This window comes from Hyalella azteca, unplaced genomic scaffold, assembly GCF_000764305.2.
Source record: "Hyalella azteca isolate HAZT.00-mixed unplaced genomic scaffold, Hazt_2.0.2 contig5737, whole genome shotgun sequence".
NCBI classification, from domain to species: domain Eukaryota; kingdom Metazoa; phylum Arthropoda; class Malacostraca; order Amphipoda; family Hyalellidae; genus Hyalella; species Hyalella azteca.
Window position 1 is genome coordinate 88,525 of NW_025935919.1, and position 13,765 is coordinate 102,289.

The window sequence follows — 13,765 nt, forward strand, 5'->3', positions numbered from 1 at the left end:
CTGTTGATTAGGTAATTCATGTTAATATTTTGTGTATTAATTTTGTGTATTTTTTGGTCAATTATATGCATGCAATTCTATTTTAATGCCTTGTTTTTTTTTTTTGTGCAGAACAAATTTACTATTATTTCTCATTTTTATTCCTTAGGTCGGCCAGTCGGCCTGTTACTTCGAATGAAATTCAATCGAAACTCGAACGTTGATCTTAAGGCTTACATTTTTGCGTAATGCATCCACTAATTGTATTTATATAAAATTAGGATGTTCTGAAAATTTCGCTTTTTGTACGGGTTTAGACATTCATTAAATGTAAGTCAACGACTCATTTAAATGAGATCTTAAAAAGTCAATAGCTTGCTGATGTAAATAACGACCGGTGATGAAGAATTCGCATTTAAGATACCAGTGATAACTGCTCCAAATTTAAGATACAATCGATAAGTGTTTGTGTCTTACGTCTGGGAGACAGCATCGATAAGTATTTGTGTCTTACGTCTGTGAGACAGCAGCGATAAGTGTTTTTGCCTTACGTTTGTGAGACAGCAGCGATAAGTGTTCATGTTTTTTTTTCAAAAAATCGTCACCTAGTGCATGAAATTCAAAACCAAATAAATGAAGTGTCTCTGAATGTTGCGTTTGAAGGCAGTGTTGGAGGTGTTGCAGTACTCATTCCAAGTTGTCTTTAATTCAGCCGTAAGAAGGCAATCTGCGCGACAGCCATGAACTTGTAAACTTCGTGATCACCTAAAACCTCCATCGTGCCCAATACCCGGCCTCAGTCGTGCCCAATACCCAGCCCTGAGTCGTGCCCAATACCAGGCCCAATTTAGGTTATTGTAGAGCTTTGACCGGGTCAAAAATGGCTTGACAATTTCTTCCATCCCTGAAAAACAATAGACAATGGATACGGGTAGTTGTTATGTATGATAATTTTTATAAACTTTTTGAGTTCCCGGAGAAGATAAAAGGTAATTTTTGATCCGCTATTCGTGATGGAGTCTTCGCAGTGTCCACGTGTCCCCCCTCCTCATGGGGACATGGAAACAGATCCCCATCATTCATCCCCACATCCCCAACGATCTTACGTACAATTTCAAGTTGGGGGTCTAACTCAAGCTCAAGTTCCAACTCAAGCTCATAGTGAATCTCGAAACGAATACCCTCTTGCTTGCAGTTTTCCAGCTTGTGATACCTCTGCTGGTGGTTCCAAGTGTACTAACCACGCACATCTTAGCACTAGTACTGTACAACCTAGCTCTGTACACGCTGGTTCTGCATACGCTGGTTCTGAACACGCTAGTTCTGCACACGCAAGTTCTGCACACGCTGGATCTGCACAAGCTGGTTCTGGGTGGAACACAGAAACCATACACAGTTATTCTAGTGCAGGCATTGACATTAGTGACTCTAGAATGCCTTGTCAGAAGCCTATCCTACCTCAAGATAGATGTGCTCTATCACCAAGATCTTGTACTAGAAGTCCAACCCTTCTAGAACAACAGCACACTGCAGTAGCGCAACAATATCAGCAACAGCAGCAAGAGCACCAGCACACTGCAGTAGCACAACAATATCAGCAACAACAGCAAGAGCACCAGCACACTGCAGTAGCACAACAATATCAGCAACAGCAGCAAGAGCACCAGCACACTGCAGTAGCACAACAATATCAGCAACAGCAGCAAGAGCACCAGCACACTGCAGTAGCGCAACAATATCAGCAACAGCAGCAAGAGCACCAGCACACTGCAGTAGCGCAACAATATCAGCAACAGCAGCAAGAGCACCAGCACACTGCAGTAGCGCAACAATATCAGCAACAGCAGCAAGAGCACCAGCACACTGCAGTAGCGCAACAATATCAGCAACAGCAGCAAGAGCACCAGCACACTGCAGTAGCGCAACAATATCAGCAACAGCAGCAAGAACAACAGCACACTGCTGTTGCACAACAATATCAGCAACAACAGCAAGAGCACCAGCACACTGCTGTTGCTCAACAATACGAACAGCAACAGCACACTGCAGTACAACAACAATACGAACAGCAACAGCACACTGCAGTAGCACAACAATATCAGCAACAACAGCAAGAGATACGCAACAGTTTAGTGTACAAACCGCTGGACCCTCAAACAGCCTTGCCTCCTACCCAACCTCTCAGAACCCGGTCATCCAGCCCCCTTCCTAAACTTACGAACCCCGTACGTAACAATCCCCCCGAGGGGACGTTGGGTGAAGATGGGGTAACTCGCCTCCCATCCTCCGAGGCCCTTGCCCCAACCCAGTACGTGGGTCCGCCCCACGGGGCATTTCGTGGGGCAAGACAGGCTGCCCGCGCTCTTCAGCTTCCCCATGCCCACAACTACGAGCAGATCAACCTCATCGGCAACGGTGGGTGTAGTTCGACTCTACATTTCGTTTAAATATTTACATTACTATAAATACATAGTAAATATCAATATATATATACTCGTATATGATAATACATTAGTATAAATATATAGTAAATAATACTAAATATAAATAATTATATATACTCGTATATAGGATACAAGTAAAGTATAGCTCCAGGGCTCGTACTACTACTGTAGTGCCTAGTGTAGTACCTACAGTAGATAGTATAGTAGTAGTACTCACGAGTACAGTACAACGAGCACATTACCATACTAGTTTAAATGATATAATTACTTATTAAGAATTTACCAGCATAGAAAAAAAGACTAAATTCAACAATGTCTCAATTGAAACGTTTTGGAGACCAGCTTCATCACCAGTTTCATACTGTAGGAGATACAAGTAGAATCCGCAGTAAGAATCCAAATTAACCCTTAATTTTTTTGGCGTTTTCTTTATTTTTAGATTCTTGGTAAACTTGCGATTTAAGCAGACAACTGATTTAAGTAAACATTACTTACATTTTTAATTTGAATTTTTCTACACATGGTATAGGATTGGTATATGGTTCCTAATTCTTACAATTTTCTTTCACTTTAACAATAAATTTATTGGTCTTGAAAATATTGTCGCTAATCGATCGTGATTAAGATTTTGTCATCTTCATCAAAACTCTTCGGCTTTAACGTCCAACATTCAATTAATTAATATAGTCCGTTTATTTAGAACTGCTGACTGAGTTTTTTTTATCATGCACTATCAAAATTTCCGCTCTGATCGAGGCATTGGCTTATTCTCTAGCGAGACCTGAAAATGTGAATAAATTTCATATTAAACGCCGTGTTATTTGATAGGATTTTCTTCAGAATTGTGTAGAAGGATTGTAAGGTAGCAGGTATTTGTTCTGACACCGAAAATTTTAATTTAAAGTTGACAACATTTCTGATTTATTTGTCATGTGTAACTCCTTAACTTTTAATCATTAAATGCATAATATTCCTCCACAAAGCACAATGTTTAACAAGGATGATAATACAGTAATTAAGAGTCACAGAACAAATGCAACCCCACCCACCGGTTTCCTTTTATTCCATATACGCACGCTGGATGATATGATGCGTATATGAATGATATGAATGATATGAATGTCATGTGATGAATGATATACCATCAGTTATAGGGCACGCGCTGTATGGGGACTATCATTAGAATGATTGGATGGATGATAAGCATTGGCTTGAGGACTTATACGCAGTGAAAGGGTTTATATATAAATATGATATAAAATTAGAATATATAAAATACGCAGTGAAAGGATTTTGAAGCTGAAAAATCTGGATTTTTCGGAATGCCCAGTAGACAAACAACGGCAGCAAGATAGCTAATTGAAGTCTCGGTTTCTTTTAAGCAATGCCTGCAAGTTTTTTCAATAAACCAACAGCCTGATCAGGTTAAGCTCTTGCAGATACTACAACAAATATAAACAACAGATAAACATTAAACGTAGATATTTTGCCCTGACATCTCACATTGTCTTTGCAGAGTCTCTGTTGCTTGCTTAATCTTAATATTTTGGGGCAACAAAAAATAGGATTAGCTACAGTGCGAAAAAAATTGAATTCCAACAAAAAGTGTGCCAACACTTTTGCCTCTAGTATAGTAAAATTCTAAACTGCAATCAATAGACGGCCATCAAGATGGGACGCTTTACAAGGGATTCTATACTATTATTATTATACTATATTATATTATTATTAAGGGATACTATATTATTATATTATATTTACTATTCGCTGGGATTGTTTAAAATTTCAGGACGGGAAGCTGACGTTTTCGGTCATCTGAAATGTAGCTTCACTGCCAGCAGAATTGTTGTCTGTGGAGTCATCTATAAAGAATGAATTTTGCATAAATAAATGCGTCTTTGAACTGCAGTTATCACTTCTCACCTCCTTTAAAACCAAATTTAAAAATAGCCTCCATAAAAAAGCTTCAAGAAAAAAACATTTTTTTCCTTCATAAGAGCGTTCGGCACGGTTAATTTAGATCGCCGCTATTATTAAGTTATGTTGATGGCTGATATTTGGTTATTAATTCATAATTTTTTTAAGTTATGCATTTATTATAACCGTATAATAAATGCACCGTATACTTGGGTCGTCGCTTCTATTGAGTTATCTATTGAGTATATTTGTTATATTTATTTTAATATAATAAAAAAGATTAATTGTTCTCTTCAGGCGCATACGGCACCGTATACTTCTGTCGTCGCTAATATAAAATTATCTATGAGTATTTATATTATTAATATAAGAAATATCCCTCCCTCTCTTCAGGCGCATACGGCACCGTATACTTTGGTCGCCACTAATATTAAGCTATATTGATGGCTGTCATTAGGTTATTAATTACTAATTTTATTAGGTAATGCATTTATTATAATAAGAAATATTCATCCCTTCAGAGGCATACGGCACCGTATACTTGGGCCATCGCTGCTATTGAGGTTTTGTATCGAACTCTAATATTAAGTTATATTTAGGATATTTATGCTATTATAATGAGAAATATCCCTCCATCCCTTCAGGCGCATACGGCACCGTATACTTGGGTCGTCGCTTCTATTGAGTTATTTATTGAGTATATTTGTTATATTTATTTTATTATAATAAAAATTATTAATTGTTCCCTTCAGGCAGGTGCATACGGCACCGTATACTTGATCGCCGCTTTTATTGAGTTATTTATTGAACTCTAATATTAAATTATATTTGCATATTTATATTATTAATATAAAAAATATCCCTCCATCCCTTCAGGCGCATACGGCACCGTATACCTGGGCCGCGACCTGAGCGAGCGCGGGCGCTACGTCGCCCTCAAGAAGATCAAGATCACGCTCACTGACGACGGCATGCCTGTGAGCGCCGTCAGGGAGATCTCGCTGCTCAAACAACTAGAGACATTCAAACATCCTAACGTCGTCAGGTGGGTTGTGGTGGGTGATAGTGGGTTGTGGTGGGTGTAGTGGGTTGTGCTAGAGACCTTCAAGCATCCCAACGTCGTCAGGTGGGTTGTGGTGGGTGATAGTGGGTTGTGGTGGGTGCTAGTGGGTTGTGCTAGAGACCTTCAAGCATCCCAACGTCGTCAGGTGGGTTGTGCTGGGTGCTGGTGGGTGATAGTGGGTTTTGGTGGGTGCTAGTGGGTTGTGGTGGGTGCTAGTGGGTTGTGCTGGGTGCTAGTGGGTTGTGCTGGGTGCTAGTGGGTTGTGCTGGGTGCTAGTGGGTTGTGCTAGAGACCTTCAAGCATCCCAACGTCGTCAGGTGGGTTGTGGTGGGTGATAGTGGGTTGTGGTGGGTGCTAGTGGGTTGTGCTGGGTGCTAGTGGGTTGTGCTGGGTGCTAGTGGGTTGCGGTGGGTGATAGTGGGTTGTGCTAGAGACCTTCAAGCATCCCAACGTCGTCAGGTGGGTTGTGCTGGGTGCTAGTGGGTTGTGGTGGGTGATAGTGGGTTGCGGTGGGTGATAGTGGGTTGTGTTAGAGACCTTCAAGCATCCCAACGTCGTCAGGTGGGTGCTAGTGGGTTGTGCTGGGTGCTAGTGGGTTGTGCTGGGTGATAGTGGGTTGTGGTGGGTGCTAGTGGGTTGTGTTGGGGGCTAGTGGGTTGTGCTGGGTGATAGTGGGTTGTGTTGGGTGATAGTGGGTTGTGTTGGGTGATAGTGGGTTGTGTTGGGTGATAGTGGGTTGTGTTGGGTGATAGTGGGTTGTGCTCGAGACCTTCAAGCATCCCAACGTCGTCAGGTGGGTTGTGGTGGGTGATAGTGGGTTGTGGTGGGTGCTAGTGGGTTGTGGTGGGTGCTAGTGGGTTGTGGTGGGTGATAGTGGGTTGTGTTGGGTGGTCAGGTGTGTTGTGCTGGGTGATAGTGGGTTGTGCTAGAGACCTTCAAGCATCCCAACGTCGTCAAGTTGGTTGTGGTGGGTGATAGTGGGTTGTGGTGGGTGCTAGTGGGTTGTGCTAGAGACCTTTAAGCATCCTAACGTCGTCAGGTGTGTTGTGCTGGGTGATAGTGGGTTGTGCTAGAGACCTTCAAGCATCCCAACGTCGTCAAGTTGGTTGTGGTGGGTGATAGTGGGTTGTGGTGGGTGCTAGTGGGTTGTGGTGGGTGCTAGTGGGTTGTGGTGGGTGCTAGTGGGTTGTGGTAGAGACCTTCAAGCATCCCAACGTCGTCAAGTGGGTTGTGGTGGGTGCTAGTGGGTTGTGATATGCTCCCTGTGGGTTGTGTTGTGTGTTATGTTGTTTTCCCTGTGGGTTATGTTGCGCCCTAGTTGCATATTTTGTGTCCCAGTGGGTTGTGTTTTGCGCCAGTGGACTTTGTTTTACCCCAGTGGACTTTGTTTTGCCCTAGTGGGGATTGTTTTGCTGCAGTGGGTTCAATTGTGCCCCTAACTGTGGGTTGTGTTTCGTCCCTGTGGGTTGTGTTGTCCCCCAGTTTATTTACCCCCCCCCCCTAGTGGGCTTCATAGCACTACAGTTTTGTGAGAGGTGGTGGAAGAGTCGTACATGTATCATATTTTTAACCCTCCTGTGTTGTGCATCCAAGCACTACAACGGTAGGAATGTCGCAGGGTTTGAGCAGGTTTGCTCATACGCTGGCGGTAAGGTCGCATCAGACGCTGATTTGACGCAAAATCAGCGTCTGGGGCGACCTTGGCAGATCCACCGTTAACAATCGGTGGATATATCACTGGAAAACCCGTCTTATTTTCTAGCTGTTTTGCTTCATGCATGTTCTGGTATATTATCTTGGAATTGGTTTTCCACATGGCAACAAAGATAATCAGAAATGCAGGTTAACAAGAAGGTTGAAGCACTTTAATATCCAAATAAATATTGAAATATTAGTAAATCACGAAAGGATTTCGTGTTTCTGAACTGACCTTGCTTAAGGATATGCAGTTTTTCTTCATATTAAAAGCTTTTTTAGAATTATTTCGTAACTTTAATATTAATGGCGAGTATCGCTTCATAACTATTATATTTCATGCGTTCAGACCGCAATCAGAAAGAACTGCAAGTTCCATAGATTATATATTATAGGGGCGTTACACAGACCTTCATGAAACTATTATAATTGTACATTTTATTATCATTTTCATCGAATATGATCGTAGAATTGTACACATGTTTATAGAATGAGTTAGTATTTTCATCGTCTTATATAAATGCTATACGCCCCCTAAACCTGCCGTGTTCATGCTATACTCAACAATTTATATCCTGAGTTGCCCCGTATTTTAGTCCCGTATTCTGACTTCGTATTCTAGCGATGTATCCTAGCCCCGTATCTTGTCCTTTTACTCTAGCCCAGTATCCTAGACCCGTATCTTAGCCCCGTATCTTGTCCTTTTATTCTAGCCCCGTATCCTAGCCCCGTATCTTGTCCTTTTATTCTAGCCCCGTATCCTAGCCCCGTATCTTAGCCCCGTATCTTGTCCTTTTATTCTAGCCCCGTATCCCAGACCCGTATCTTAGCCCCGTATCTTGTCCTTTAATTCTTATAGCCCGTATTTTGGTCCCGTATTCTAGCCCACATCCTGGCCCCGTATTTTAGCCCGTATCCTAGCCCCGTATCCTTCCCCNTTATTTTGGAGGTCTCACTCTCAAAGTTGGGAGCCAGTCCGTTTATCATCTTCCAAGTGTACAGTATGATATACTTTTCTCTTCTTCTATCCAATGAGTACAGTTCCAGGTGTTTCAGCCTTCCCCAGTAGTTCAGGTTCAGCTCCCTCATGCCGCTGATCCTGTACGTGAAGGTCCGCTGCACCGGAGCCGTAACTGGCTATACTGTAGCCGTAACGGGCCGTACAGGAGCCGTAACAGGCCGTAACGGGCCGTTCAGGAGCCGTAACGGGAGTTGCCAAGTTTAAAGGCCGCCATAGGAGCTGCGATATGAGGAGCAGGTGCGGCGATAGCGGGAGCAGCTGCCGCTGTGCAGCTGCTGCTGCTACTACCTCAAGGCAGGGTGGCCCAGTGGTTACAGTTCAGAGTACTAAGACTAGAGCAAAAAGTTGTGGGTTCGATCCCAGCTACCTTCTACACTATACTATACTACACTACTGCTGCTGCTGCTGCCGCTGCTGCTGCTGCTGCTGCTGCTCTTTTTGTCGCGTCTGCTGCTGTCGCCGTGCAGCTGTCGTGCTGCTGTTCGCTAAGCAGCTGCTGCGGTCCGACGCTGCCTGAAATTACGTCAGGAATTAAAGAGATGCTAGGGGAGTTGGGGAAGAGAAATATGGGGAGATTGGGGTGTAGGGCAACAAGTGTGAGAAGGAAATGACGTTGTTGTGGATGGGGAAGTGAAAGTGGGGCGGGTAGGGGAAGGGGGTGGCATGTTTCCCCGGTAGGCCTATCCTGTGGTGTTGGTTTAGGACCACGGAATGAAGCCGTTGTCGTTGCTTTCTTCCTGTTTACTGCTTTAGCGATTACTGGCTTGTAGGAGTAACGGTGGAGTGAAGGAAATGGGACGTACGGGGCTAACGCGGCTACAACTACACACTTCCAACGCCATACTTAATTCCAACTCTAAAGTTACACCACCACACTATTAGATCATCACAATGTTACAACGTCTAGCTGCTATTACCTCACAGTTACACCCCCAATTTCGAGTTTGCAGTTGCGATAAATTATAACCTGTCTGCAATTAAATCGTGAATCCACCCTAACAGGCTTCCTCCTACCTTCAACAGCCTCAGCTTTCTGTAGAGCATCCATTTGGCAACTTTTTTTTAAAGCTTCAGCAAAGTCCGGGTTACTACGTCCACGCCAGCTCCCTCCTCCAGTAGGGCCACAAAGCGGTGTTGGTGCACCAATAACTGTAACAATCAGGATCAGTTTCGTCGAAAACCGCTTTTTCTATTATTATAAAGTTTTATAGTCACTTTCACATAATGGACAAGCCTCGTGACCACTACTTTCACGATCACCTTGATCACCTGTGAGGACAAGGTCATTGGTATTTAATTTTGGGGTCTGTCCCTCGGACCTCCTTCGTGGATTGGCGTTATTATCAATTATTGGTACCGGTATAGTATAGTTAGGCAGAGGATTTTCATTCTCAAGCAATTGAAGGTTTTACAGCACTAAAATTTGAAATTGCATAACTAAATATTTTTTTGGAATACGGAATCAAATAATAAGATGAATTTTGATCATCAATTTTAATTATTATTTTATAATGTAAAATTAATCAATAATAATTATTATTTGAGCATCATTCTATCAACTGCTCACATATGGTTTGCCCATTGAACGTAGCGGGCCGTACAGGAGCCGTAACGGGCCGGACAGGAGCCATAACTGGCTATACTGTAGCCGTAACGGGCCGTACAGGAGCCGTAACGGGCCTTACCTTATGACCTTACCTTATGATGAGTTCGGGACTTCCTAGTTCCCGGTCACGCTGATGCGCCGCCTTCGTCGTCCTCCGTCTCCGAGTCGTCTAAGTGTGAGAAGGAAATGATGTTGGAGTGGATGGGGAAGTGAGAGTGGGGCGGGTAGGGGAAGGGGGTGGCATGTTTCCCCGGTAGGCCTATCCTGTGGTGTTGGTTTGGGACCACGGAATGAAGCCGCTGTCGTTGCTTTCTTTCTGTTTACTGTTTTAGTGATTACCGGCTTGTAGGAGTAACGGTGGAGTGAAGGAAATGGGACGGGACTAACGCGGCTACACACATCCTAAGCCATGCTTCCAAATCCAAAGTTATACCCCCAAATTATTATATCACCACACTGTTACATCACCACACTCTTACATCACCATTCACCACACTGTTATATCACCACACTGTTACATCAACGCACTGTTACTTCAACACACTGTTATATCACCACACTCTTACATCAACACACTGTTACTTCAACACAGTTATATCACCACACTATAACATCACCTAACTGCTATTACCTCACAGTTACAGCCCCAATTTCGAGTTTGCAGTTGCGATAAATTGTAACCTGTCTGCAATTAAATCGTGAACCCACCCTAACAGGCTTCCTCCTACCTTCAACAGCTTCAGCTTTCTGAAGAGCATCCAATTGGCAACTTTTTTTTAAAGCTTCAGCAAAGTCCGGGTTACTACGTCCACGCCAGTTCCCTCCTCCAGTAGGGCTACAAGGCGGTCATTGTGCACCAAAAACTTGACAAACAGGATCAGTTTCGTCGAAAATCGTATTGTCTATTATTATAAAGTCTATAGCCACTTCCATATAATGGACAAGCCTCGTATCCCATACTTTCTCAAACACCTTTATTCTTTATTCTTTATTTAGAAGGTCATTGGTATTTAATTTTGGGGTCTCTCCCTCGGATCTCCTTCGTGGATTGGCGTTGAGGCCTTTAGGAATAATTCCATCCATCACCGAGGTCTTCCAGAGCATTGTGAGGGAGCCTTCAGTGCTCCGACAGACTTCTTCAGCAGTATTGCCGGAACTCCATCTGGTTGTGATGCTGAAAATTTCGCCAGTTCTTTGATGTTTTTTTCTATGTATTCCGGCATAAACTCTATGTTCTCCAACTCCCTTCCCTCTGGTATAGAAGCTCCTTTAGGTCTTCGATTTCATTCTCCTGTCTCGAATAGCGGAGGTTACTTTACTGCACACTGATTCCAAGTGCAATAAGTCAGTTGAAATATGTCACACTTTTTCCAAATAGCTGTGCACTCTTTGGTCTTATGTGTGGGTCATCCTGACCCAGTTAGGTCCGACAAAAGGGCGTGTCAGTGCTGCAAGCGCTCTTTTCTCGGGCCTAAGAAGTGGGTCACTATTTGGACGATATGACGCACTTATTCTTTTGAGTAGAGCAAATGTTAGGGCCTGAAGTTGTGGGAGTGTGGGGTTACTACTCCCTCTTGGGTCACTTTACAAGTCGTTTTCGTTGATTTTAGGTGATGAAACTTGAAGTTGTCTTTCACCCAATACTCTTTATTCATGATAATCCTACAGTGCTTTGGCTGATAGGTAAAATCCTTTTCGTTTTTGCCCCTTCGTGGATGCAACCATCCTCACCCAACACACTCGTATTTTTACACTTACCACACTCCTTGTTACACCCTCCTGTAGTCACACCCCCACAAAGTTACACCAACACACAGTCACACCCCCACGCAGTCACACCACCCCCACACAGTTACACCACCCCTACAGCTACATACCTCACAGTCACCTCCCCCTCGTTAGGCAGTTACAGTTAATTACGTCCCCCAGTGTCGGGGTTATCTCCCCAGGGAGAGGATGTGGTATCTGCACCACCTCCGCCCTTATTGGTGGTGTGTTGTGCCCTTATTGGTGGTGTGTTGTGCCCTTATTGGTGGTGTGTTGTGCCCTTATTGGTGGTGTGTTGTGCCCTTATTGGTGGTGTGTTGTGCCCTTATTGGTGGTGTGTTGTGCCCTTATTGGTGGTGTGTTGTGCCCTTATTGGTGGTGTGTTGTGCCCTTATTGGTGGTGTGTTGTGCCCTTATTGGTGGTGTGTTGTGCCCTTATTGGTGGTGTGTTGTGCCCTTATTGGTGGTGTGTTGTGCCCTTATTGGTGGTGTGTTGTGCCCTTATTGGTGGTGTGTTGTGCCCTTATTGGTGGTGTGTTGTGCCCTTATTGGTGGTGTGTTGTGCCCTTATTGGTGGTGTGTTGTGCCCTTATTGGTGGTGTGTTGTGCCCTTATTGGTGGTGTGTTGTGCCCTTATTGGTGGTGTGTTGTGCCCTTATTGGTGGTGTGTTGTGCCCTTATTGGTGGTGTGTTGTGCCCTTATTGGTGGTGTGTTGTGCCCTTATTGGTGGTGTGTTGTGCCCTTATTGGTGGTGTGTTGTGCCCTTATTGGTGGTGTGTTGTGCCCTTATTGGTGGTGTGTTGTGCCCTTATTGGTGGTGTGTTGTGCCCTTATTGGTGGTGTGTTGTGCCCTTATTGGTGGTGTGTTGTGCCCTTATTGGTGGTGTGTTGTGCCCTTATTGGTGGTGTGTTGTGCCCTTATTGGTGGTGTGTTGTGCCCTTATTGGTGGTGTGTTGTGCCCTTATTGGTGGTGTGTTGTGCCCTTATTGGTGGTGTGTTGTGCCCTTATTGGTGGTGTGTTGTGCCCTTATTGGTGGTGTGTTGTGCCCTTATTGGTGGTGTGTTGTGCCCTTATTGGTGGTGTGTTGTGCCCTTATTGGTGGTGTGTTGTGCCCTTATTGGTGGTGTGTTGTGCCCTTATTGGTGGTGTGTTGTGCCCTTATTGGTGGTGTGTTGTGCCCTTATTGGTGGTGTGTTGTGCCCTTATTGGTGGTGTGTTGTGCCCTTATTGGTGNCTCATGCCCCTCTCGTGATTCTCTCATGAACCTTTTTCATGCCATTCCCGGCCTCTCATGCCCTCTCTCATGATCCCTTCTCATGCCCCCTTTCACAGTATGGCATGGTAGTATATAGTATAGTAATATCGGCGTATAATATAACAGGACAAGTTTAATGTTCTTCACTTGTCTCCTGGACATCTAAGAACTGGCCTTTTGAACGAATCTATCCAATACTTACGTAGAAGCTAAGTAGCTGCTGAACATCCACCAATTTGTGAGGTGGGAGGCACTTTTAGTCGAAACAAACTTGTGCATAGCTACATGTCCCTTGTTATGTACCTCTCATATAAGGCTGTACCGACATAATAGGTTTGCTCTAGCATGCCTACGTACCGACGTCAACATTCCTTTGCAAATTCTACGTCGCTTTGCATTAAAACTTCGTGTTTATTTGTTAAATAAACTCCCCGGTCGTAATGCCGTAATTACGACCGTAATTTTATCCCCGGTCGTAATGTCGTCACGAAACATAATGACATAATAATTTATTCAAATTAATCTTGAATTAATCCACGAAAACCTTTTCATCAATCAATAAACGTGGTCAGCAACAACCTACGCAAACGTTGTTGTCAATATATGCGCGTAGGTGATGTTAACGTTGATTATCGTGACCGTTGTTGTCAGTAAGGTGTGTGAACGTTATCACAGGGGGTGATAACAACTTTCACAAATTCTGTCTAACCTTCTCTGGCTGCCAAAGCCTGCGAAAAACCTAGCCTTCTCTAGCTTGCAGAAGCCCTAACCTGCAGAAGCCCTAACCTGCAGAAGCCCTAACCTGCAGTAGCCCTAACCTGCAGAAGACCTAACCTGCAGAGGCCCTAACCTGCAGAAGCCCTAACCTGCAGAGGCCCTAACCTGCAGAAGCCCTAACCTGCAGAAGCCCTAACCTGCAGAAGCCCTAACCTGCAGAAGCCCTAACCTGCAGAAGCCCTAACCTGCAGAAGCCCTAACCTGCAGAAGCCCTAACCTGCAGAGGCCCTAACCTGCA

General features: G+C 44.1%; 1 protein-coding gene across 1 annotated transcript in view; it reads left to right on the plus strand.

Annotated features, from left to right (window-relative positions):
- Positions 1–1,412: 1,412 nt before the first annotated feature.
- The window catches only part of LOC108681711 (mitogen-activated protein kinase 15), a gene marked incomplete in the record, with an annotated part of 16,609 nt that continues 4,256 nt past the window's right edge, over positions 1,413–13,765 (plus strand). The window contains 2 exon segments of the mRNA XM_047880622.1: positions 1,413–2,394; positions 5,217–5,373. Coding sequence (XP_047736578.1) covers positions 1,413–2,394; positions 5,217–5,373 — 1,139 coding nt within the window.